This window comes from Carcharodon carcharias, chromosome 11 (genome assembly GCF_017639515.1).
Source record: "Carcharodon carcharias isolate sCarCar2 chromosome 11, sCarCar2.pri, whole genome shotgun sequence".
In the NCBI taxonomy this organism is placed as follows: domain Eukaryota; kingdom Metazoa; phylum Chordata; class Chondrichthyes; order Lamniformes; family Lamnidae; genus Carcharodon; species Carcharodon carcharias.
This window is the reverse complement of record NC_054477.1, coordinates 118,260,738-118,285,315: the sequence shown is the minus strand read 5'-3', so window position 1 is coordinate 118,285,315 and position 24,578 is coordinate 118,260,738. Positions and strand designations below refer to the sequence as shown.

Genomic DNA, 24,578 nt, shown 5'->3' with positions numbered 1-24,578 from the left:
ACAAAGTTCAGTAGAGGTGCGTATGTCACACTTCCTTTAAGAGCTTCATAACTAGTAACCTAGAAGCAGAGAGGTCAGATAACTCTGGCCATTGAAGGAGTTTTTGCTGAGCTAATTTTTTCTTTGTTGCATCTACATGGTAAAATATCCACCTGAAGATATAATCTGGGATTTTTACCTTGAATACAAATGTTCCAGAGGAATACCCACCCAGGACCTTCAGATTTTCTTCAAAGCTTTCCTGACCACTCTGGTAACAACAAACATTCTGTTAGTCACTCGAGAGTTTTTGAAAATTGCTCAATTCTTTGGAAAATGAGGAAGAGCTTGTATGTGGTATACATGGGGTATGGGAGACAAGGAACAAGGAATGGCTGAATACATGATTGCATCACCAAAACAAAAGGTTAACATGCTAAATTGAGAGCATGCCTTACCTAAGTTGAACTGAACTCTAATGATCTTTGTGGTTGCATCCTAAAGAAATGATTGTAAAAAGAACTGAAATGACTGCATAGGGAACTAGCCTTGTTGTGGGGCTTCCTGCATTAGTATATGATAATTCTTCTGTTTAGAAACAATTTTTTTTCAAGATTTGCTCAAATCCTGCTCAGCATTGCATCATAGAGCTGATGCCAAATCTGGTAAACCCTTAGGTAGTTGGAGGTCAGAGTCAGAGGAACAAAGAGCTTGAGGGGAGCTGGTTGGACTGTTATCTCTGGTAACTTATTATAAACATGAGAAATTATAAATTAACAATTTATCACATTTTTCATAGAACATTTCACAAAATTGCAGAATAAATTGATTACTAAATCCTTTGAGTCAGAAGGTATAACCGTTTTCTATTTTGGTTGGGTAATTTAGCAGCTCTTAGATTGCAACATTATCCTTACCAATCACAAATAAAGGAAGTATTTTCTGAAGAAAAGGTTGTATCCTCCTTATTTCTCTGACTTTCTTCAGATCTACAATTGTCCTCGAGCTCTTTTTTTCTTTGACTCTGACCTCTTATACATCCCTCTCTCCGTCCACCCTTCCTTTGCCAGCTGTGTCTTGCGCTGTCTGAGTACCCTTCCTACTTCACTCAGAAAAATGCTGTGTATGACCGATGTCAGGTTAATATAAATGGGAACAGGCTGAATATGGAAAGTAGTGAACAGTTTTTCAAACTTGAGGAATGCACATAGTGGCGTTCCCCATGGATTGATATTAGGACCACCGCTTTTTTCATTCTATACGCACTGCACTGGAGTGCTGCTTTGGGCTGCAGTAGAGTGCTTAAGTTGGAGTTTGGTGACTGAGGGAATTTAAGGGGTAATTTCTATCTAAAGTCTATTCTTTCTTTAATTTAGTAAGTAACTAAAAGTTGCTATTTGGATTGGAAGAAGGTGAGTTTTAGGCCAGCTTTAAAATAGAATTTATACAGGCTCTGCTTACAGCTACAACTAGTTAATTAGATAACTGGCTTAAACAGGTTTCCAGAGGCTAGATTCAGAGAGTATAAAAACAGGCCATCTTACGGTGCTGACTTTGTCTGCACTGGAATGCTGCTTTGGGCTACAGTAAAGTGCTTAAGTTGGGCTTTGGTGACTGAGGGAGTTTGCTGAGGAGGGAATGAGGTGATCCATTGAGTACCATGAGTATGGTCGGATAAGTATTTATTGCTTTTATTGCTTATAGCTTTTAAGGTCTTATTTTGTGGTTCATTGTTTATAAGGGCTATATTCTGTAACAACGAGGAACAGGGAAGAAGGGCCTTAGAGTAATTGATATTATTTGATATTAAGTATCTTCCAAAAGGTTTAATTTAATATAAAGGGGTAAGTCATGGCAGGAGAGCTCAAAGCCATAATGTGCTCCTCCTGCTCTATGTGGGAAGCCGGGAACATTTCCAGTTCCTGGGGCCAGCATGTGTCTGGGAAGTGTCTCCAGCTGCAGCTCCTGGAAGCCTGCATTTCGGAGCTGGAGCGACGGCTGGGGACACTGGAGCATCCACAAGGTGGAGAGTATCGTGGATAGCACGTATAGAGAGATGGTCATACCACAAGCTAAGAGTCCACAGGCAGAAAGGGAATGGGTGACCACCAGGCAGAGCAAGAGGACTAGGCAGGCAGTGCAGGAATCTCCTGCGGCTATTCCCCTGCAAAACAGATATACCGCTTTGGATACTGTTTGGGGGGAATGGCCTCACAGGGGAAAGCAGCACCAGCCAAATTCATTGCACTACGGTTGGCTCTGTTGCACAGGGGAGGGGTAAAAAGTGTGGGAATGCAATAGTTATAGGGGATTCAATTGTAAGGGAATAGATGGGTGTTTCTGTGGCCGCAAATGAGACTCCAGGACGATATGTTGCCTCCCTGGTGCTAGGGCAAAGGATGTCTCAGAGCGGCTACAGGATATTCTGAAGGGGGAGGGTGAACAGCCAATGGCTGTGGTACACATTGGTACAAATAACATAGGTTAAAAAAAAGGGATGAGGTCCTAAATGCAGAATATAGGGAGTTAGGAAGTAAGTTGAAAAGTAAGACCTCAAAGGTAGTGATCTCAGGATTACTACCAGTGCCATGTGCTAGTCAGAGTAGAAATCGAAGGATATATCAGGTGAATACAAGGCTGATGAGATGGTGTGAGGGGGAGGGCTTCAGATTCCTGGGACATTGGAACCGGTTCTGGGGGAGGTGGGATCAGTACAAACTGGACAGTTTACACCCGGGCAGCACCGGGACTGATGTTCTAGGGGGAATATTTGCTAGAGTGGTTGGGGAGGGTTTAAACTAAAATGGCAGCGGGATGGGAACCTATGCAAAGAGATAGGGGAGGGGGAAATCAAGGACAAGAACAAAAGACAGAAAGGGGAATAAGAAAAGTGATAGGTAGAAAAATCAAGGGCAAAAATCAAACAGGGTCTCAGTGGGAATGGGACAAGTAATGTTAAAAAGACAAGCCTTAAGGCTTTGTGCTTTAATGCGAGGAACATTCACAATAAAGTGGATGAATTAACCGTGCAATTAGATGTAAAACAGGTATGATATAGTCGGGATTACGGAGACATGGCTGCAGGGTGACGAGGGATGGGAACTGAACATCCAGGGGTATTCAGTATTGAAGAAGGACAGACAAAAAGGAAAAGGTGGTGGAGTTGCATTTCTGGTTTAAGAGGAAATTAACGCAATAGTGAAGAAGGATATTAGCTCCGATGATGTGGAATCTGTTTGGGTAGGGCTGAGAAACACTAAGGAGCAAAAAACGGTAGTGGTGATGTTGGGAATGACATTAAACAGGAAATTAAAGACGCATGCAATAAAGGAACACCTGTAATTATGGGTGACTTTAATCTGCACATAGATTGGGCAAATCAAATTAGTAGCAAAACCATGGGGGAGGAATTCCTGGATGGTTTTCTGGACCAATACGTTGAGGAACCAACTAGTGAACAGGCCATCCTAGGCTGGGTATTGTGCAATGAGAAAGGAATAATTGGCAATCTAGTTGTGTGATGCCCCTTGGGGATGAGCGACCATAATATGATAGAATTTTTCATCAAGGTGGAGATTGACATAGTTAATTATTAAGATTCAGGACCCCAGTCTCAGAAAGGAAACTACAATGGTATGAGGTGCGAGTTGGCTATGATGGATTGGGAAGCATTACTTAAAGGGATGACGGTGGATAGGCAATGGCAAATGTTCAAAGAGCACATGGGTGAACTGCAACAATTGTTTATTCCTGTCTGCTGCAAAAGTAAAATAGGAAAGGTGACCAACCCATGGCTTACAAGGGAAATTAGAGATAGTGTTAGATCCAAGGAAGAGCGATACAAATTGGCCAGAAAAAAACAACAAACCTGATGATTGGGAGCACTTTAGAATTCAGCGAAAGAGGACCAAGGGATTGATTAAGAAGGGGAAAATGGAGTACGAGCATAAGCTTGCGGAGAACATAAAAACTGACTGTAAAAGTTTCTATAGGTATGGGAAGAGAAAAAGATTGGTGAAGACAAATGTAGATCCCTTACAGTCAGAAACAGGGGAATTTATAATGGGGAACAAAGAAATGGCTGATCATCTAGATACATACTTTTGTTCTGTCTTCACAAAAGAGGACACAAATAACAATCCAGAAATGCTGGGGAACACAGGGTTTAGTGAGAGGGAGGAACTGAAAGAAATAAGTATTAATAGAGAAATGGTGTTGGGGAATTTGATGGGATTGAAGGCCAATAAATCCCTGGAGCCTGATAATCTACATCCCAGAGTACATAAGGAAGTGGCCCTAAAAATAGTGGATGCATTGGTGGTCATCTTCGGAGATTCTATAAACTCTGGAACAGTTCCTACAGATTGCAGGATAGCGAATGTAACCCCACTGTTTAAAAAGGGAGGTAGAGAGAAAACAGAATGATAGACCGGTCAGCCTGATGTCGGTAGTGGGGAAAATTCTAGAGTCCATTATAAATGATTTAATAGCTGAGCACTTGGAAAACAGTGGCAGAATTGGACAGAGTCAGCATGAACTTTTGAAAGGGAAATCATGCTTGACAAATCTACTGGAATTTTTCGAGAATATAACTAGTAGAGTTGATGAGGGCGAGCAGGTGGATGTCGTTTATTTGGACTTTCAGAAGGCTTTCCACAAAGTCCCACTTTAAGAGATTAGCTTATAAAATTAAAGTGCATGGGATTGAGGGTAGTGTATTGAGATGGATAGAAAACTGGTTGGCAGGCAGGAAACAAAGAGTAGGAATAAGCAGGTCTTTTTCCAAATGGCAGGCAGTGATTAGTGGGGTACCGCACGGATCGTGCTAGGACCCCAACTATTCACTATATATATATATATATATATATATATATATATAAAAATGATTTAGATGAGGGAACTAAATGTAATATCTCCAAATTTGCAGATGACACAAATCTGGGTGGGAGGATGAGCTTTGACGAGGATGCAGGGATGCTTCAGTGTGATTTGGACAAACTGAGTGAGTGGGCAAATGCATGATAGATGCAGTATAATGTGGATAGATATGAGGTTATCCATTTTGGTAGCAAAAAAGGAAGGCAGATTATTATCTGAATAGCTATAAATTGAAAGTGGGGAATGTTCAATGAGACCTGGGTGAACTTATACACCAGTTGCTGAAGGTAAGCATGTAGGTGCAGCAAGTAGTAAAGAAGGCAAATGGTATGTTGGCCTTCATAGCCAAAGGATTCGAGTACAGGAGTAGGGATGCCTTGCTGCAATTGTACAGGGCCTTGGTGAGACGACACCTGGAATATTGTATGCAGTTTTGGTCTCCTTATCTGAGGAAGGATATTCTTGCTATAGAGGGACTGCAGCAAAGGCTTACCAGACTGATTCCTGGGATGGTGGGGCTGACATATGAGGAGAGATTGAGTCAGTTAGGATTATATTCGCTGGAGTTCAGAAGAATGAGGGGGGATCTCATAGAAACCTATAAAATTCTAACAGGACTAGACAGTGTAGATGCAGGAAGAATGTTCCCTGATGGTGGGGTGTCCAGGACCAGGGGTCACAGTCTGAGGATATGGGGTAGACCATTTAGGACTGAGATGAGGAGAAATTTCTTCACCCAGAGAGTGGTGAGCCTGTGGATTTTGCTACCACAGAACATAGTTGAGGCCAAAACATTGTATGTTTTCAAGAAGGAGTTAGATATAGCTCTTGGGGCGAAAGGGATCAAAGGATATGGAGAGAAAGTGGGAGTAGGCTATTGAGTTGGATGATCAGACATGATCGTAATGAATGGCAGAGCAGGCTCGAAGTGCCAAATGGCCTACTCCTGCTCCTAGTTTCTATGTTTCCATATTAACAACATAGATTTAGATGTGCAAGTTACAATTTCAATTGTGATTGACGGAAAAATTGGAAATGTAGTGAACTGTGAAGAGGATAGAGATAGACTGCAAGAGGAAATAGACAGACTGGTGAAATGTCCAGAAAGATGGGAGGTGAAATTTAATACTGAGAAGTGTGAAGTGACATATTTTGGTGCAGAGAATGGGGAGAGGCAATATTAAAATAAAAGGCACAATTCTAAAGTGAGTGCGGGAGAGAATGACCTGGGAGTATATATGCTTAACTAGTAGAAAGGCAGGTTAAGAAAGTGTTTAAAAAGTTATACAATATCCCAGGCTTTATAAGTGGATGATAGGAGTTCAAAAACAAGGAGCTTATGGTGAAACATTATAAACCACTGGATCGGCCTCAATTGGAGTATTGTGGTCAATTTTCGGCTCTACATTTAGGAAGGATGTAAAGGTAAAGGGAGGAAGTAGAAAAGATTTACGAGAATGGTTCTAGGGATGGAGGACTTCAGTTATAAGGTTAGATTGTAGAAACTGGTACTGTCTCCTTGGAGAAGGGAATATTGAGTGGACATGTCTTGAAAATGATGAGGGCGGCTCTGGACCAAGCACATAGAGAGCAACTGTTCCCATTGGCAGAGGGCCGAGAACCAAAAGACATCAGTTTAAGGTGATTGGTAAAAGAACCAAAGACGGCATAGGGAAAACCTTTTAATGCAGCAAGTGGTTAGGATCTGGAGCACACCCCCTGAGAGTGTGGTGGAAGCAGATTTAATCATGGCTTTAAAAGGGTATTGGATAATTATCTAAAGATAGTAGATTTGTAGGACCATCAGGAACGGACAGTTGAGTGGGACTAGCTGAGATGCTCTTGTGGAGAGTCACCACAGACATGTCAGGATGACTGACCTCGTTCTGTGCTGTAACTATTCTATGATTCCGTGATTAGCAGTACAATACTGCAATATGTCCAGATAATTATCGACATTCTTGTCAAACCTTATATATTACAACTCTAATTTGTACAAAGTAGCTCAAGTAATAAAAGGTCTACAAAACCCAATACATTATTTTTGGAAAACCCATCCATTCATTCAGAACAATTGGGTTCATGTGTTATTAACATATTTATGGGTTATAACATAGTTTAAAATTACAAGTCAGCTTACATTTTCTCTTGACTTTTCAATTATAAATTCCCATGTCCACATTTATAATAGGAACAGCTTATGTAAACTTGTCACGCCTTAAATTACATTCTTGGATTTGTAGTGCTTTGATTTTATATATCTCAGCCTGTACAGCGGAGAAGCTCCTATGTTGCAACTAATTCTGCTTCCCAAATTGCTACTGAGCTAAAAAAAAAATCAAAGTATTGTATAAGAATGAGAACAGATGTATGATTTTAAAATGATGACTGAATTAAATTTACAATTTCTGGTTGAATTTCATCTACCCTCTAAGTCTGCCCCACCCAAGCACTACATTTAGTTTCAAATCCCCATATTCAGCACCATGAGAAGCTGACTTGCTTCCTCTACATTTCAGCTGTTATAGTTCAGTGGGTACACGGACTTAACGCAAACAATTTTATGCGTGGTCTGATAGTGTAGCAAGTGCAAAATAACAGTCAATTACAACATAGCTACCCAAAGTAATGTATAGAATAGGGTACAAAATATACTCAATGATAGATAGTTATAAACCACAGGTAAAGTATTAATTTCAGTTTTTGGGGAAAAAAAGCTGGATAGTGTCTTTCATGACCATTCAATACAGCCAGTGGAGCAGTTTTGAAGTGTAGCCGCAATTGCAATGTTGGAAACGTGGCAACCAATGTGTGCACAAACAGCAATATGATAATGACCAGATAATCTGTTTTTGTGACATTGATTGAATAATAAATATTGGCCAGGATAACTCGCCTGCTCTTTGAAATAGTATCGTGGGGTTTTCTATGTCCAGCAGAGAAGACAGACCAGGCTTTTCACCCAAAAGACAACACCTCTGACAATCCAGCACTCCCTGAGAGTTGGCCTTGATTTTTGTACCCAAGTCCTGATGTAGGTCTTGAACACATAGCAGTCTGCCTTTGTGTCAGAAAGTTGAGCCATGGCCGACACTCTGAATTTCATTCCAAGAGGATACCGTAGATTTCCTGTGTCAATACTGAAACATTTTTTTTTCCTTAAGTTGTAATGTCATGAATTAAGGCAGTTCCTAAGAAGTCACTCATTTATCCAGTTCCACTGCTGATTAAAAATTTGCGTGATGTTTGCAGCTATTAAAGAAAAGCTTAGCGGAAGAAAAATCATTCAGTGTTATGCTGCTACAAGTAGTGTTACAAGTAGTAATGATTTCCTCATGGTCAGGTGGTGTTGCAGATCATGCAGGTTTTTTGAACCATGTGTTTGGAGAATACCTGTGGTTCTTCCTGCCCTTGAGGAATTTATATGTCCATGTGGTGCAGCTAGAAGAATATTTCGAAAGCTGCTTTCACTTCACCTCAGCACTCAAAGGAAAATCACATTGTTCTTTTAAGTCTTAAAATGGCTCTCTGATGACTCATGAGAAATGTATGAAATCACATAAACCATTCTTTGGTTTCGTAACAACCTTTTATGCCTTTGTTGTCAAAGGCTTAAGTGAAGCAGTTATTGGCACTGCAAATGAACTCGTTAGTAGTGAGACTGGAAGTGAATGAGTAGGTTGGTAAAGGCAAGACAAACAAATGAGTTAGCTATCTATCGTGGTGTGCAATGGAAATCTGACAGAAGTGAATGATGACTTATCAGCTGGGTAACAGTCGCAACAGCACTGCAGTCGTCTAGCAAGCAAATGCATGAGCTTGCTTTCATGCCTCTTCAGATGCTTTGTGCATGAAATACTTGAGTGGTTGCTGGGCTGTTTTCCATGAATTAATCATGTTAATAGCCCCCTCCCCACCTTCAACCCACCCTTGCTTTACATGATCTTTCCTTTAAGGATCTGTAATTATTAGATGGGCAAACTTTTTTAAAATATATATATTTAGGGAGGTTCTGCCATAAATTTTCCTTTTGAATGTCGTTGGGCAAACTCATTCCTTTCTGCTATTCTGAAGTGTCACAAAGTGAAAAAGAAACAACTTTCATGATGTGCTTCTGATAAACTGCTCCAAAAAAGGGGGTAGGAGAACATGTAGCACCTGACTCTGTACTGGCACCTGTCACCCTCAATAAGGTGTGGACTTGGAACAACTTTAGGACATACTGGGAAATGCTTTTTTCAAACAAATAAATACATTTAATCAAAACTTCAAGAACCAAATTTTGGCCCACCAATATTTCCATCCTCCATAACTTTTTCATCCACGTGAATTAACTTTTTTTTGTTTTTGTGCAGTGTTGCATAAAAGGTGAATTCATGCATTGAATTAACTCATTTTTAATATCAGAACCTTCTATTAATAGTTTTAAGTGGGATTTGGGATTAAAATTAATTGAATTGAATCATTTGTTAAATTAACATCTTGGTGTTTTTCAAACTTGCCTTTTCATAGTACTCATATTCTAATCAAAAGTGTTGCTGCCATCTTACACTCTTGTTCTTTTTTCCTACTTTTTAAAATCCCTTCTTCCATTATGTAAGCTGTTCTACCATTAAATGAAATTCTAATAAGTGCAGCTTCAAAACATCTATTCTATTATACCTTGGATTAATATTTACCATGAGACTCAAGATGTTCTGTTTAATGAGCAGGAGGGAGGAAGCATAGTAGGGAGGAGAGGGGTGGTGATTGATTTTCATTTAACATACTCTGTTCACACTGTACAGCAGGTGCTATGCAATTTAGAAATTGTTCCCTTCCTGTAAACCACGATCCTTCCGTTAAAACTTACAATTAACTTTACGGTACTCTTCTACCTTCCCATTTTTTTTCTTCCCTTTTCTTTCTCTCAAGCTGACGTGGACCTAGCCATGAAGGGTGGGGGGAGAAATACTGTGATTGTTTTAAGAGAAAATAGCAAATAACCTGGCTAGCTTTAGAGAAATAGTTCTGAGCGTATATATGTCCTAAGATGAAATTTGAACTTGTGTCAACCAAGTTGTGGAAAATGGGTCATCCCTACCTATTGTAATCCTAAATCTCATACCTTCCTAGTAGTAGCTGCTTAATACCTTTCCTTTAATCTATTATTTCAATAGCTGTGGGCATCGCTGGCTAGGCCAGCATTTATTGCCCACCCCTACTTTACCTTGAGAAGGTGGTAGTGAGCTGCTTGAATCTCTGTGGTCAGCGTGGTGCACCTGCAAGGTTTTAAGAAGGGAGTTGCAGGATTTTGATCCAGTTACAGTGAAGGAACAGCAATATAATTCCAAGTCAGGATTGTCTGTGACTGGGAGAATAACTTGCTGTTGGTGATGTTTCCATGCATCTGCTGTCCTTGTCCTTCGAGGTGGTAGAGGTCGTGAGTTTGGAAGGAGCTGTTGAAGGAGCCTTGGTGGGTTGCTGAAGTGCAAGTTGTGGATAGTACATACTGCTGCCACTCTGCGTCAGTGGTGGTGGTGGATAGGGTGCCAGTGAAATGGGCTGCTTTGTCCTGGATGGTGTCAAGCTTCTCGAGTATTGTTGGAACAGCACTCATCCAGGCAAATGTGAAGTATTCCGTTACACTCCTGACTTGTACCTTGTTGATGGTGGACAGGCTTTGGGAGTCAGGAGGTGAGTTATTTGCCACAGAATACCCAGCCTCTGACCTGCTTCTGTAGCCACAGTATTTATTTGGCTGTCAAGTTCAGTTTCTGATCAATGGTACCACCACTCCCCCCCGCACACCCCCGCCCACAGATGTTGATAGTGGGAGATTCAGCTGTTGAATGTCAAGGGGACGAATGGTTGGATTCTTTCTTGTTGGAGATGGTCATTGCCTGGCACTTGTGTGGCAAAAATGTCACTTGCCACTTATCAGCACGAGCCTGGATATCGTCCAGGTCTAGCTGCACATGAACAGGGACTGCTTCGGTGTCTAAGGAGTTGCGAATGTTGCTGAACATTGTGCAATCGTCAGTGAACATCCCCACTTCTGACCCGATGATGGAAGGAGGGTTATTGATGAAGCAGCTGAAGATGGTTGGGCCGAGGACATTACCCTGAGGAAGTCCTGGGTGATGTCCTGTGACTGAGATGATTGGCCCCCAACAACCACAACCATCTTCCTTTGTTCTAGGTATGCCTCCAACCAGTGGGCAGTTTTTGCACTGATTCCCATTGACTTCAGTTTTGCTGGGCCTCCCTAATGCTACCCTCGGTCAAATTCTCCCTTGATACTCAGGGACACGACGTCTAGAAGTCCATGTTTACCACATCAACAGCATTACACTCATCAACCTTACTTCTTGAAAAAGCTCCAAGTTAGTTAAACATGACTTTCCTTAAGAAATCCATGCTGGCTTTCCTTAATTAACTTGCATTTTTCCTTGTGACTATTAATTTTGTCCCAAATTATTGTTTTTAGAAGTTTCCCCACCACTGAAGTTAAAATGATAATTATTAAAATATTTAAAAAATATTAAACCATACCCTCAATTTGCATTTGCCTCGTCCCTCAACTTCTTTCCCCCAAGACCCAATGTAATAACCCATAGCGATAATATCAATGTTCAAAATAGTTACTTCGTAATACAGTAGTGTGAAAAATTTGATTTTAAGAACATCTATTCACCTATACTTCGCATTAACAAAAATTAACTTGTAGATGATATGCAATGTCAGCAAAATTGTTATAATAAAATTATATACAATAAGGAAACATTCTTAAATAAATTTGTGAAAGTGCCAACAGTCTCTAGCATACCCAAATATTATCTCATTCTGTATTAGGCCAACAAGCTACTAGAAATGTGTAGTCAAAGTGCAATTATCACGTATATCTATTGTTGATACTTCCTGTCCTTTATCGCATGACCAGTTGACTATTCTGCTAATCCTGTTGGAGCAAAAGCTTTTAGAAAGTTTTATTTCTGTATCCAGCTCACCCACACACTATTCTGTGAAGTACTGCACATATGGAGCATTGTTATATTATAGTAGAGAAGGGTTTCCCTTACTCTCCTTCCTACTTTTATACACTATCTCCAAAATCTTTAGCTTTGAGCTCACCTCTGTTACCTCCTGTTACTTATCTCTTTTGGCTTACTCTGTTTCCTCCAATCACAATTTGGGATGTAATGTGAAGGACACTACACACAAGATGCTACTGGTTTTGAAGTACACTTCACCTTATGCTTGTGAATTTAAATGAAACTTAAGTATGTTCCAACCTTCCATTTCAAACAATAAATCAGGGAAATTTCTTAAAGCCTTCAGTCAAAAATTGGCTCTTTTATTGTAACTCTGCAATCAGGTTTATTTGAAACCAATTTCAGCATATTACAGAAAAATAGACATTGTTGTACTGTGCACATGTAATTTGAGATTTATAGGAAATTCCGGTATTTCTGCAGCAGCAGATCTTTCCTGGTGATCAATTTTTCTGGAGTTTAGCCAGTGTTTACTTTCACAATGTTGTCTATGGTGGGAGGTCTTGGTTTTTGAACTGCCTTTTAGTGAATGTTCCAAACTGATGCAGTGATGTAATGTTGATCTTTTAGTCACATGGAATTCCGACATTCACAGATACTGTAGTCATCACACAGCATATTTAAGAGCCTCCAAACAAAGTTGTAGCAATTACATGCAGATATTTTCTATTTGCCAAAGTTTCAGACTATCTTGGAGAGGCACATTGCACTTAAGTCCAGATTAGATAAGACTTTGGCATGTTTTGGAGACTATCAAATAGCATTTCAGGAGCTTAACCAGCTAAAACCATGTCACCTACATGCACAGAACACTAGTAAGCCTCCAGCACTTGACCAACTAAGACTATTCCCTCATTAGGACATTGACTTTCAGGGTTTTCTGATGCTAAGTGGGAAGAATCGCAATCCTTAGTGGCAGGTCTGCCCTAACAGATTCTGAGAGTTGATTCAGGCTAGCTGGTCTGTTACCAGCAGCACCCCAGAGTATTCTAGACCTGCCTGTCTCTGATATCAGACCACCGTGTCTAACACAGGATTGACTGGATTGTGAACTTCCATTGTGTAACACTGCCGCCTATGAAGGGATTTATGGAAAATGGAAACTTTATTTTTAAAAATAAATTGAAGAACGGACAATCTACTTTGAAACAAACTGGGGTTGAGAAGTCAAGTGACCTCTTTGTTCCTGCCAATATACCTGAAGCTACACAAGGTTAGAAGTTGGCCTGCTTGCCTGGGCAGGACATTAAAATGCAAACCATCTTTCAGAACATTTCATTGAGAAGACATTAACATGTAACAGGCCTCTCCTGTGGATTTAATGCCTACCATTATCCAAGAGTCTTCAGAAGTCTAGCTCACACTGGGCTTACAGACTTCTCGGCCGCAGGATGGAATTCCACCGAATGGGTATAAGAAGAAACCCATTCTACCACAAGGAAATGCAAATGGATGAAACTCAAACATTATTGAGTGTCAGTGCTTAAGTTGTCAGGGACCATTTGTGTGGACAATGGCTAAACAGATACCATGGTCACTTGACAGAAACCAGATTGTGATAAGGATTGTTTATTAACACACATTTGGAGAGCATCCTTAGTGTGTCAGTCTGGGCAGACAGAGATAGACCTGTCAAAGAAGCACCCTGCCTAAAATCCTACCATCAGTCAAAAATTGAGGCTAGCTTTTACATACTGATTTGAAGAACTGAACCAGATCTTCGTTACAGAGCTTCGATTGCACCTTGACTAAAATAAAGTCAGCAACATGCTGCTAGAGGAGTGAGCCACTGCAAATCCATTGCTGGAAACTTCCAAACTCCATTCCTTCAATGAATAAAAACAAAAAACTGTGGATGCTGGAAATCCAAAACAAAAACAGCCGATGCTGCCAGACCTGCTGAGTTTTTCCAGGTAATTCTGTTTTTGTATTCCTTCAATGAACCCAAAGGAAATCATCAGGCCCGAAACATTTCAAACTTCCATCTCGAGAGAACCAAATATAACAGTGAATTTTTAAACTTTTAAGTATAATGTGGGAAAATGTGAAATTGTCTATTTTAGCAGGAAGAATAAAAGAGAAGCATATTATTTAAATAGTGAGAGATTACAGAGCTCTGAGATGCAGAGGGACCTGGGTTTCTTGGTGCATGAATCACAAAAGGCTAGTACGCAGGTACAGCAAGTAATTAGGAAAGCTCATGGAATGTTGGCATTTATTGCGAGGGAAATTAAATACAAAAGTAGGGAAGTTGTGCTTCAGTTATACAGAGCACTAGTGAGACCATATCTGGAGCATTGTGTACAGTATTGGTTACCTTATTTAAGGAAGGATGTAAATGCATTGGAAGCAGTTCAGAGAAGGTCTACCAGACTAATACTTGGAATGGGCAGGTTGTCCTATGAGGAAAAGTTGGACAGGCTAGGCTGGAGTTTAGAACTGTAAAAGGCAACTTGACTGAAACATATAAGATCCTGAGGGGTCTTGACAGGGTGGATGTGGAGAGGGTGTTTCCTTTTGTGGGAGAATCTAGAACTAGGTGTCACTGTTTAAAAATAAGGGGTCACCCATTTAAAACAGAGATGAGACAAAATTTTTTAATTGAGGGTTATGAGTCTTTGGAACTCTCTTCCTGAAAAAGTGGTGGAAGCAGAGCCTTTGAATATTTTTAAGGCAAAGGTGGATAGATTCTTGGTAAGCAAGGGGGTGATCGGTTATCGGGAGTAGGCAGGATGCAGATCTGAGGTTACTATCAGATCAGCTATGATCTCATTCAGTGGCAGCGCAGGTTTGGGGGAACTGAATGGCCTGCTCCGGTTCCTTGTTCATGTTTAAGACCTAAGTGCATGCTACCTCTTTTGTAATCAAATAGTCCTTTGGTAGTACAGAACTTGAGAATTGCTGAAATAAGTCATTTTGTCAAAGCTTTCCGTCTTGCAGTCATCAGGACAATCACAAGAATGTCAATGTCAGGGGAAACAACAACTTTGTATGAGAAGAGAGTGCTGATTGGTTGGTAAGTGAAAACTATTGATACGACCTGCCAGTCTATGGGACGTACAGCCTACATACCTAACAGCACACTGGCACTGAAATTCATACACCACATTACTCGTTTGTGTGATGGGCGGAATATCTTTTTGGCTAGACAGCAGCATCCTGTTAGTGGCAAATACCACTCGAGTTGCTACCGCATCATAGCAGTGTGAAACAGCTAGCTTTACCTGTTGCTCAAATTTTTGAGATGTCTTGCCCTTCTAGGGTAATCTGAGGTAGACTGGGCACTTTTCAGCACTGAATGTGACAGCCTTAGGCCCGTTCATGAGTTTGCGTGATATAGAGTGCAAAATGATCTGATCAGGGTTACAGTTATCTTGCAGGATGTCTTTGATGTGCCCTATTTCAGCATCAAGCATGGATGGTGCTGGGCTATTCCCTTTTCTGTGTGTGTGTGCGTGTCTGTGTGTCTTTCTGCATATGAGTGGATGCTGTTGCAAATACATTCAGGCGTGAAGAAATAAACATTTATCCTTTTTAAACCTATGAGAAAACCTGTCTTTTGTTCCTGAAAGTTACAGCACTCAAGGAATTAAAACATCTTTTCCTTTTAAAGCATCTATCTGCCATCAGACAAGAGGTGGAAAAAGTGGGAAACCATCCTACCATCTCTCCCCTGTTCATAACTACATTTAGAGCCACCTTGGCTCCAAAGAAACCGCTTCTTACCTTTCAACATCCGTCCCCTTCCCCCAAGGACAGTAGACATTAGACAACCTACAAACACTAATTCAAGCCCTCATTATGTGTTTAGCAGGTACAAGTAAATCCTCAGGAGCAGCACAGCCAGCAAAACAATTCACAATGTAAAGCTGTGATGCTTTGTCACCAACCCCTTCCCACAACATTGACTTGCACCTTACCACATGGAATTCAGATTTCACCAGTAGAAGTTGCAGTTTCAGCAGCTAACTGCTGCAGCAGTGGATAGACAAATATGTATTCCTGTACTTGACCTCCAGGCAGACTCTCAAGGTGCCAGTGGAATTTTCTCATTTGCTATAAGTCTGACATCTGTTTTCATTGATAGTGGTCTCAGCACTTAACATACAAAATCATGGTGCGGCAACAATAAACAAAGAGCATAGAATGTTGAATTATATTGTTAAATCACTAGAGTACAGAAGCAAGTTTCTGGCTTAGTGGTAGGATTGCTGCTTCTGAGCCAGAAGATACAGGATTCAAACCCTGCTCTAGACAGTCCTGGCAAGCGGACATTGGAGCTTTGGCTCTGAATTATGGGTTGCCATACACAAAGTACTTGGTCCAGTGTGTGTGTGTGTTTTTGTGTGCGGTTTCCCCTCATCATGTGGGTTGTGGGAGCTTATAGGATGAGTCACCCTGTTGTTAATATAAAGATGGCTGTGGCCATGGAGGTCTGTCTGACTGTTAAGCATCCTGTGAAACTTTCTGCTGCTTTACACTCCCAAGAAAAGAGCGCAAATGTATGAAAAGCACAACTAGAGTAGAAATCAGAGTCTGTTATTCTCATTGACATTCAAATGTGCTGACCATTGTACTATTGTACAATGTCAGTTGAGAATGGAAGCAGTGCATGGAAGAGCTGCAAAGTTGATTGATTGTGTGAGAAGATTGGGTTTTGAGGGAAACTAGGCCAAGCTAGCACTCTGTAGATGAATGAAGAGACCTAGGAAATTATGTAAAGGATGTAAATCAAAGTTGGCCTTATCAGTAGTATCGGAAGCACTGACTAATACTGGTAGAAGGTCAACATCACCCTAACTCCTTCACGCAGAGAGTAATCCACATGGTTTTCTTGTTAGACCAGTGAAGGTAAAATTTCAGATTTATTAAAGATCCAGTTGGGTCATTTATGTGACTTATTGGTTGGACTTTTCAATTGATGTTATTTAATGTTCACGTTAAAATCTAGCCAGTCAAAATCTAGCCTTAAGCTATTTATCTCGGGAAGAATGGCTGAATGGTCTCTCTCTCATTTATATTAATCCTGTGAGCATGAATCGTGCCACCTCATCATTTTGAATTTAGGTTGGCTGACAGAGTGCTGTGGCTGTGTGATCCTTGTAACTTGACCTTGCTTTCAGTGTCAATGAACACGAGAGATCTACTGAATCTATTTATTGACTTCAACTAGGTGATGGGATGCAGAACCCAGCAAGAAAACCTTTACAAACGAACTATCTGTCCAATTATTTTGGTGTCACTATAGTTCAGCACTTAAGCAGAAATAGAATTATAGAAATTTATATTCAACAACTTTATTAGATTCAAGGTGTATTGAAATACAACTGCTCCAAGGCACTTCCCAGGAGTGTAATTTCTAAAAAGAACTGATCCAGGCAAAACAATATCAGGCAGATGAAGGTCAGAGAGAAGGAGCATTTTAAATGAGGGAAGAGAGGTATCAGCAGAGTGGTGTAGGGAGGAAATTCAATAGACTAGGGCCCAGGTGGTGCAATTAAAATTGAGGATTCTCAAGAGGCCAGTATTAGCAGAGGCCAGAGGAGATTACCGAGATGAGGAAGGGCACGGCCATGGTGGGATTTGTAAACAAGGGTAAGAATTTTACATTCAAGGTGTTTCTTAACAGGGTCCATCGTACGTCAGTGAGCTCAGGGATAATGGGTGAGAGGAAGTTAGGTGACAGACAGCAGAGTTTTGGATGACTTCAAGTTTATGGAAGATAGAATGTGGAATGTCAGCCAGGAGTGTCTTGGAATAAGTCAAGTCTAGTAGCAACAAAGGCATGAATCAAAGTTCAGGTGTGGATAAGCTGAGGCAGGGTGAAGTTAGGCAATGTTACTGAGGTGGAAACAGGCGGTGTTAGTGACTGCATGGATTTGTGGTTGGAAGTTCACCTCAGTGTCATATTTGAAACTAAGGTTGCGAACTGTCTGATTCAGCCTTAGACAGTTGCCAGGGAGCAGGGGGAAAAAGGAGAAGGAACAAATGGCTTGGTTTGCCCCAAAGCACTTACACTTCAAAAGTAATACTTCGGCTGTAATCAGTGTTGCAATGTAGGTAAATATAGGCAATTAAATTACATATGGCAAGCACCCGTGAACAGCACTGAGCTAAATGACCAATTAATTTGTTTTAATAATGTTGGTTGAGGGATAAAAGTTAGTCAGGGCACTGAGAACTTTACTGCTCTTCAAACAATGCGATAGGATATTTTACAGCCTTCTGAGAAGGTAAGCGGGTCCTTGGTTTGACTTTGCAGCATTCAGAGTGTCAAGCTAGGTTATGTGCTCTGAAGTGGGGCTTCTGACTCCAGTCATACAAGCAGTGGCATTCAGTCAATTTAATGTTTAAAAAGGGTATAATAGGTGTTAACTGGTCAGACAATACTGATTTCACATAGTATCACTGTACCCTAACTTATAATAGAGCTCCATTACTGATTCCTTTTGTGGTGATGATGATTAGGCAGAGTCTTTTATAATCCAACTAATGTTCTTTTTGTGTAGGTTTTCAACAATCTAGAAAAATAAAAGTGTGTATTGAATGCCACACCTTTTAGCTGCTGCATGAGTTTATTAACATCCTGCTTAGTCATACTAAGCAATACTTAAAGCTCCCTTACAATAACTGTTACCATACTTAATGTGGTAACCATGCAGCAGATACTTTCCCTCAAGGTGATTTGGCTTTGGGTACATTATTCTCAGCTTTTGGATGAATTTCTGCTAACTGCCACTGTTTTTAATCAAACAAGCTGTGTGATTGAAATGATCTAGATTGAAGAGTGTAAGGAAAAGGTTAATTCAAACAGACAATTGTTGTAATCTAAATAGATTAACTAAACTTGCAAAATGACATTAAGCAACAGCTATGGCAAGTTGTGAAATTAAATTGCAAGGGGGTATAAAATTAGGGAAGTTTCACTACAACTGTGCAATGCATGGGCGAGACCACATCTAGAGTATGTGTACAGTTTTGGTTATCTTACTTAAGTAGGGATATACTTGCATTGGAAGCAGTTCAGAAAAGGTTCACTAGGTTGATTCCTGGGATGAAGAGGTTGGCTTATGAGGAAAGGGTGAATAGGTTGGGCATATACTCATTGGAGTTTAGAAAAATGGGGAGTGATTTTATTGAAACAGATAAGATTCCCAAGAGGTTGACATGATAGATGCTGAGAGGTTGTTCCCCTCATAGGGAAATCTAGAACTAGAGGGCACAGTTTGAAAATAAAGTATCTCACTTACTGGAGATGGAGATGAGGAGGATTTTTTTTCTCTCTGAGGGTTGTTAGGCTTTGGAATTCTCTTCCACAGAGAGCACTTGAATCTGGATATATATTCAAGGCTGAGCTAGTATGATTTTTGATCTACAAGGGAATCCAGGGTTATGGGGGTAGGCAGGAAAGTAGAGTTAAGGCTACATTTGAATCAGCCATGATCTTGATGAATGGCCTACACCTCATATTTCTTATGATCTTATCTTATTTAAATTTAGTAATTGAAGATTTAAATGGCTATGAATGCTATTGAACTGTTGTAATGCCCTTCAGGGAAAGGGCACGAGTCACCTTAATCCAGTTGATCTACTTGTGACTGTGATTTTCTGTAAATGCGCTCTAAAGTAGATGACACACCTGTGGGCAACGAGACATGGAGAAATTTGCCACATCCTGGGAACAACTAAATGAAAAATCCTTCTTTTCAAATTATATTTGAAATTCACAGAATATGTGTTAGCTAGGGATCTCTTTTAGCAAAAGAATCATATGACGTATGCTGCCTTGAAGTCTATGGGCTGCCAGTCCATGATTAAAGTGATGCACTCTAAAGGCTGAATTTTACGCTGGGGCAGGATTCCCACCCTTTGGTGTAAAGGTCCTGGTGATCCCACCTTGGTCGGTTGCCCACAGCTATTTCACAGCTGCCAATCCTTTGATTAGCTTGTAGCGGCTGGTAGTTCTCTTGTTCCAGCAGCGCCAATGTGGATGGTGGTCACTGCTGAGTCCCCTAATGAAAAAGACCCGCGGAGCCCAGAAGAAGCTATGTCTGGGGTATCACCAGGGCAATGCTAACGGGCCCTGGTGTGGGGTGCCATGATCGTAAGGTTGGGTAGGAGAGGGGAGGGAGGGGAAACCCAGTGGGGAGAACTGCCATGAGGGGAGGGGGCCCAAAAAGGAGGCACCCTCCCTTGCCCAGCTATCTGTCCACCAGATTTCAAATCGTAGGCTAGGCACCTGGCACCAGCCTTCCTAGCTACGGTCAAAATCCCAGTGACAGTGGAGGAGGCCCTTAAGTTGCCATTAATTGATCAGTTCAAGGCCTTGATTGGTCCATGTGTGAGCAGGTCACCCTACGTATCCCCCACTGCTGGTAAAGTTACTGCGAAGGTCTGTAGGTGGTGGGCACTGTGTCATTGCCCTGCGCCCAATTTTAGAGCCCCCCCCACCCACCTGCCCCACACCTCTCCCATCCCAGGGTGGTGGAGGCAGGGGGGGTGGGGGTAGTGGGCATCAGATGAAATTGATGCACACTAGCAGCATGGAATGAGCTACTAGTGAATCAGCAGCTAATGTTTGACTGTGTAAGTTTTTATTTTTAATTGATTTAGAAAAGATTGCCAAGAGTTTTAATTCCCAACCAAGTAAAAGTGGCAGTGAATCAAGTGTCTGAAACGAGTTTGTACTATCATTCTATGAACTTAGTGACAAGAAGAACAGGCGAGGTGAAAAAAATCAGCTGCCACTTCACTACATACCTGTTTCATGTTGCTGGCGTGAACTAATTTCACCCCCTGAATGTTTTTCTTATGGCCATACGCTTCAAAAACCTCCTTTCAAGGGTTTGACTTTCTGACAGCAGATTGTTCTGCATCTGATACTCATTATGTTCTGGATTTCTTTTGTTAAAATTTCAAAAGGATGTTGAAAAACAAAAGAAGCCTGTGTTCAAGCTCCTGATAACTGCACTTTGGGAAATTGAAAAGAACTTGTGCCAACAGTAATATTTAGAGCACAGTATTCCCATTGTAAACACCAGCCCCATACTCTCCAGAAACTTCTCGCTCTGCTTAGGCACTGTTTTTATTAATTTGGTTTAAAGGTTCGACTCAAATCTTTTTGAGACTTGGTTTTTTGTTTTTAGACTTAATTGCACCTATTAAGTGTCATTCAAGTAGGTTTAATGCAAAGTTTTTAAAATAAAATCTTGAAATGGTGAAACTGCATATCTTAATATGGGAAATTTAGAGCATCAGGTTCAAGGATTAGACACAGTTACTCCACGTCACAACTACATCCAACCTCGCCATTTAAATGAAATGAAGTGAAATATGTGTTCTCGAAAATAGAGCGGAGATTTTGTAGGTTGCGCTTTGAAATCACATTTTAATCAATGCATTGGCCTGATTTCTAGGTGTATTCTGTGTCAGACCTGCAGACTACTCAAAAGAGCTCTATTAATTTCAGCTCTCCCCAGAATCATGAAATTGTAGCTGCGGTGCATGTTATACAAAATGTATTTTGCATTCTGCATCCTACCCACTTGCACTGATCTCTAAATTCCTGGTCTTAATCCTTAAACTCCTGTTTTGCAGCAGAAATAAACACTGCCTCAAAAGCAGCATTTCCCATGTGACTTGTTGCTGTGCTTAGATAGCTAAGCCAACAACTTTTGGGAGAGTGATAAAGGATACAGGCTCAAACACTGGAAATAGATGCAGCTTGTTATCTGACCCTTCTGTATATCTAAGTTGTTTACTAAGTAAATAAAATAGCTGCAAAGAACTAGCTAAGTTTATATTGTTGAATAGAGAGAGATGTTGCTGATGATTTTTATCATGCGCTCATCAGGATGAATGCAAAAATGCCAAATTTCAAAAAATCACAATTTATACTATTGGAGAAAAGGGTGCTGATTAGTTGACAAATCTGGTTGGCCGAGGTATTATCAGGAGAAAGCAATGGGCAACTATAGGCTCCCTGTACTTCCAGCAATCCAAAAAAGGTACAAAGCTTGAACATACTCCTGCTGTTTGCCAAGAACAGGTGAATGTATGAACGTATGTCACTTCTAGCAAGCCTAAATGAGTCACATTACGAGCTTGACTGATTATCTTAAATTGGTTGTTGGTTTAGCAGTTAGTGCTGCCCAATTGTGGAATCACATCTAACAGGTGTTTTGTTTTGGGTTTTGCCAAACGCAGGCTGGTTGAGTATAGTCTGTGCTCTGCCTATTACAAACAGCTGAAGGCCAATCAGAGTCAACTTGCCAGCCAATTCTTGGAAACCTCTTTCCTATCGTATAAATTGTTGTGATCATTTGAAATTTGGCATTCTTACAATTGTCCTGATGAGGGCAAGACAAAAAGCTTCAGCAACGCATCTGTTTTTTCAGCAGTATTCAAGTTCTGTACTACCAAGTGACTTTAAGTTTATATTATGAAATGTTGTTTCAGGCAAAATTTTTCTTTTCTCTTGCTCAGACTGATGGACCCTTCAACATCTCTGGAACCTCAAACAAGTGATGCTGCTCAGCAAACACCTTTGTGGAATGCTGCTCAAGTTTACCTTTTTTCCTCATTGTGAATGGGTAACCAATAATGCCTCGAGACCGTTATAACACTGCAACGCACAGCATACCTTCAAGGACAAGGAAGCTTTCTGCCTCATTAGCTTCTTTATGGATATCGATCATTCTCTTCCTTTGCTAGGTGGAGTGCACTGAAGCAGTACTTATTTAACAGTATATTGGCTGTTTCCAGCTAGGCCTTTCTTTAAGCTGAGATATGGCCACAATTTCTATTACTTAACTTTCCCTGTCTGGTAACACCTTGACCACATTACCTTTCTGAAATGCTTCTCATGCCAGGTACAGACTGAACTGGAATGTTACTGTCCTGGTATAAATCCTACCTCATTTAAATACTAAAGTCAGCCTTTTATGGGAGAAGGAGCACAAACTTAGCTTCATTGCTGCTGAACTCCTGAGACACAAACCCTAGGCCTTAACATCTTGTTTAATGTCTTGACAATAGTTTAACTGTATGACGAGCCAGAATTTTGGGCTTGTTCAAGAAGGATCCCATGTTGAATAGTTTGAGCCTAACTTAAAAAAAAAACAAAATGGTCTGACAGGAGGAAAGAAAAGTGCAATTTCAGGACATTGGATTTGGATTAAAAGATCCAGGAAAGACCCATCAAGATGCAGAGAAGTGATTTCACTAAAACCAAGATGATAACCTTCCATAAGTCATTATAGGGAGAGAAGATATGACATTACAAATGTGGGTGATATTCTGAGCTGCATCAGAATGTAAATATTAAAACACAATTGAATGCAAGACATTGTTAATGTACAGCTTATTTAAAATGTAAGTTTGATTCCTTCAGAGGGGAGTCAGCAGTTTTTCTTTAAAATATATAGTTCTTGCTGTTTTCTTAACCACGAGTGCTTCTTATGTTGAATGCAGAACTTGGACTGTTCAGTACTGCTTTAGTGAATGTGGCTCCTCAAGTCCTTTCTGCTGACTTATTTATTAATTTTGGAACAGCTGATGAAAGTGCCAGAAAATTCTGAATGTAAATGTAGTTTTCTGCAATGCCAGTAATTGAAGTTTCACTACAGACTGGTGTGAAAGTCTCTGTATTACCAGAGGTCAATTCCATTGTCGTTATGCCTAATGGCGTATGTAAATATACTCTACAAAGAAGATCTGTACTGTGACCATTGCTAGTTTTTACATTATGTAAAAATGGATCAGAAATAATCCTGATAAAGTGGCCGAATCTGCATTAATAGCCACTTATAACCTTGGCACTGAAAAAAAAAATGCTGACCACAAATTTCATTACCTGAGACAACAGCAGAGTCTGGGATGTACTGAGATAAGTGACACTTGCCACTAAATACTGTTTTAATAGCTTCACTGTATCAAAATATTTAAATGTACAAATCAAAAACTGTATGCAATATTTTACATCTTTAGTTTACAGTTTGGAACAATTTAATATGTATCTGTATACACTAGTTACAAAGTTCACTAGAGTGTACAGCAAAGTTTGCTATTTGTATATTTTGCCACTTTCAGTTCAATGTGTGTGTTTTCTTTAATTGATGCTGTGTAAACCCTAAATGATGTAACAGCAGTGTTTTCATGTTACCTCTTACTTTTCAGATGGACGGAAATATAACATTATGTAATATTTCTTCTTGTGACCAGACAAGAGATAATTGTAACTTTAACATATCTTGCTGTGTCTTCCGTTGTATATACTGTATTATAAGGTTGAATGTAATGCTGCCGGAAGATGAAAAATTAATTTAGAATAGCATATTGTACTATACCTGTATTGATCTTGAATGCTGTCCCAATAGCCATATGCAATAAAATAGCGTACAATATTTATGAAAGCTGTTGTTTCTCAGATTTCATTTAATAAAATGGGTCTTTCTGCAAATTTTTACACAATCCCTTTATCCAATGTTTCTATAAAGTCCATGCTAACAAATCTTTTGCATTGATTATGGTTCACCTTGACTGTAAGAATCCACCCCCCAGTGACTAGATAGTGTTGGAGAATCAAAAATCATGCTCCTTGAGGTTGGGTGGGGTAAGTAACTAAAAAGTCAATGCTGTTGTCAAGAATCCTCAGCTGCTAGCAATGCATATCAGAAATTCTAACAC

The 24,578-nt window shown here is 40.3% G+C and overlaps 1 protein-coding gene across 1 annotated transcript in view; it reads left to right on the top strand.

Moving 5' to 3' along the window:
* The window catches only part of LOC121284361 (insulin receptor substrate 2-like), a 58,062-nt gene extending 33,758 nt beyond the window's left edge, over positions 1 to 24,304 (top strand). The window contains exon 2 of the mRNA XM_041199781.1: positions 22,377 to 24,304. Coding sequence (XP_041055715.1) covers positions 22,377 to 22,381 — 5 coding nt within the window. The 3' untranslated portion in view covers positions 22,382 to 24,304. The remainder of the gene's footprint in view (positions 1 to 22,376) is intronic.
* The last annotated feature ends 274 nt before the right edge of the window (positions 24,305 to 24,578 follow it).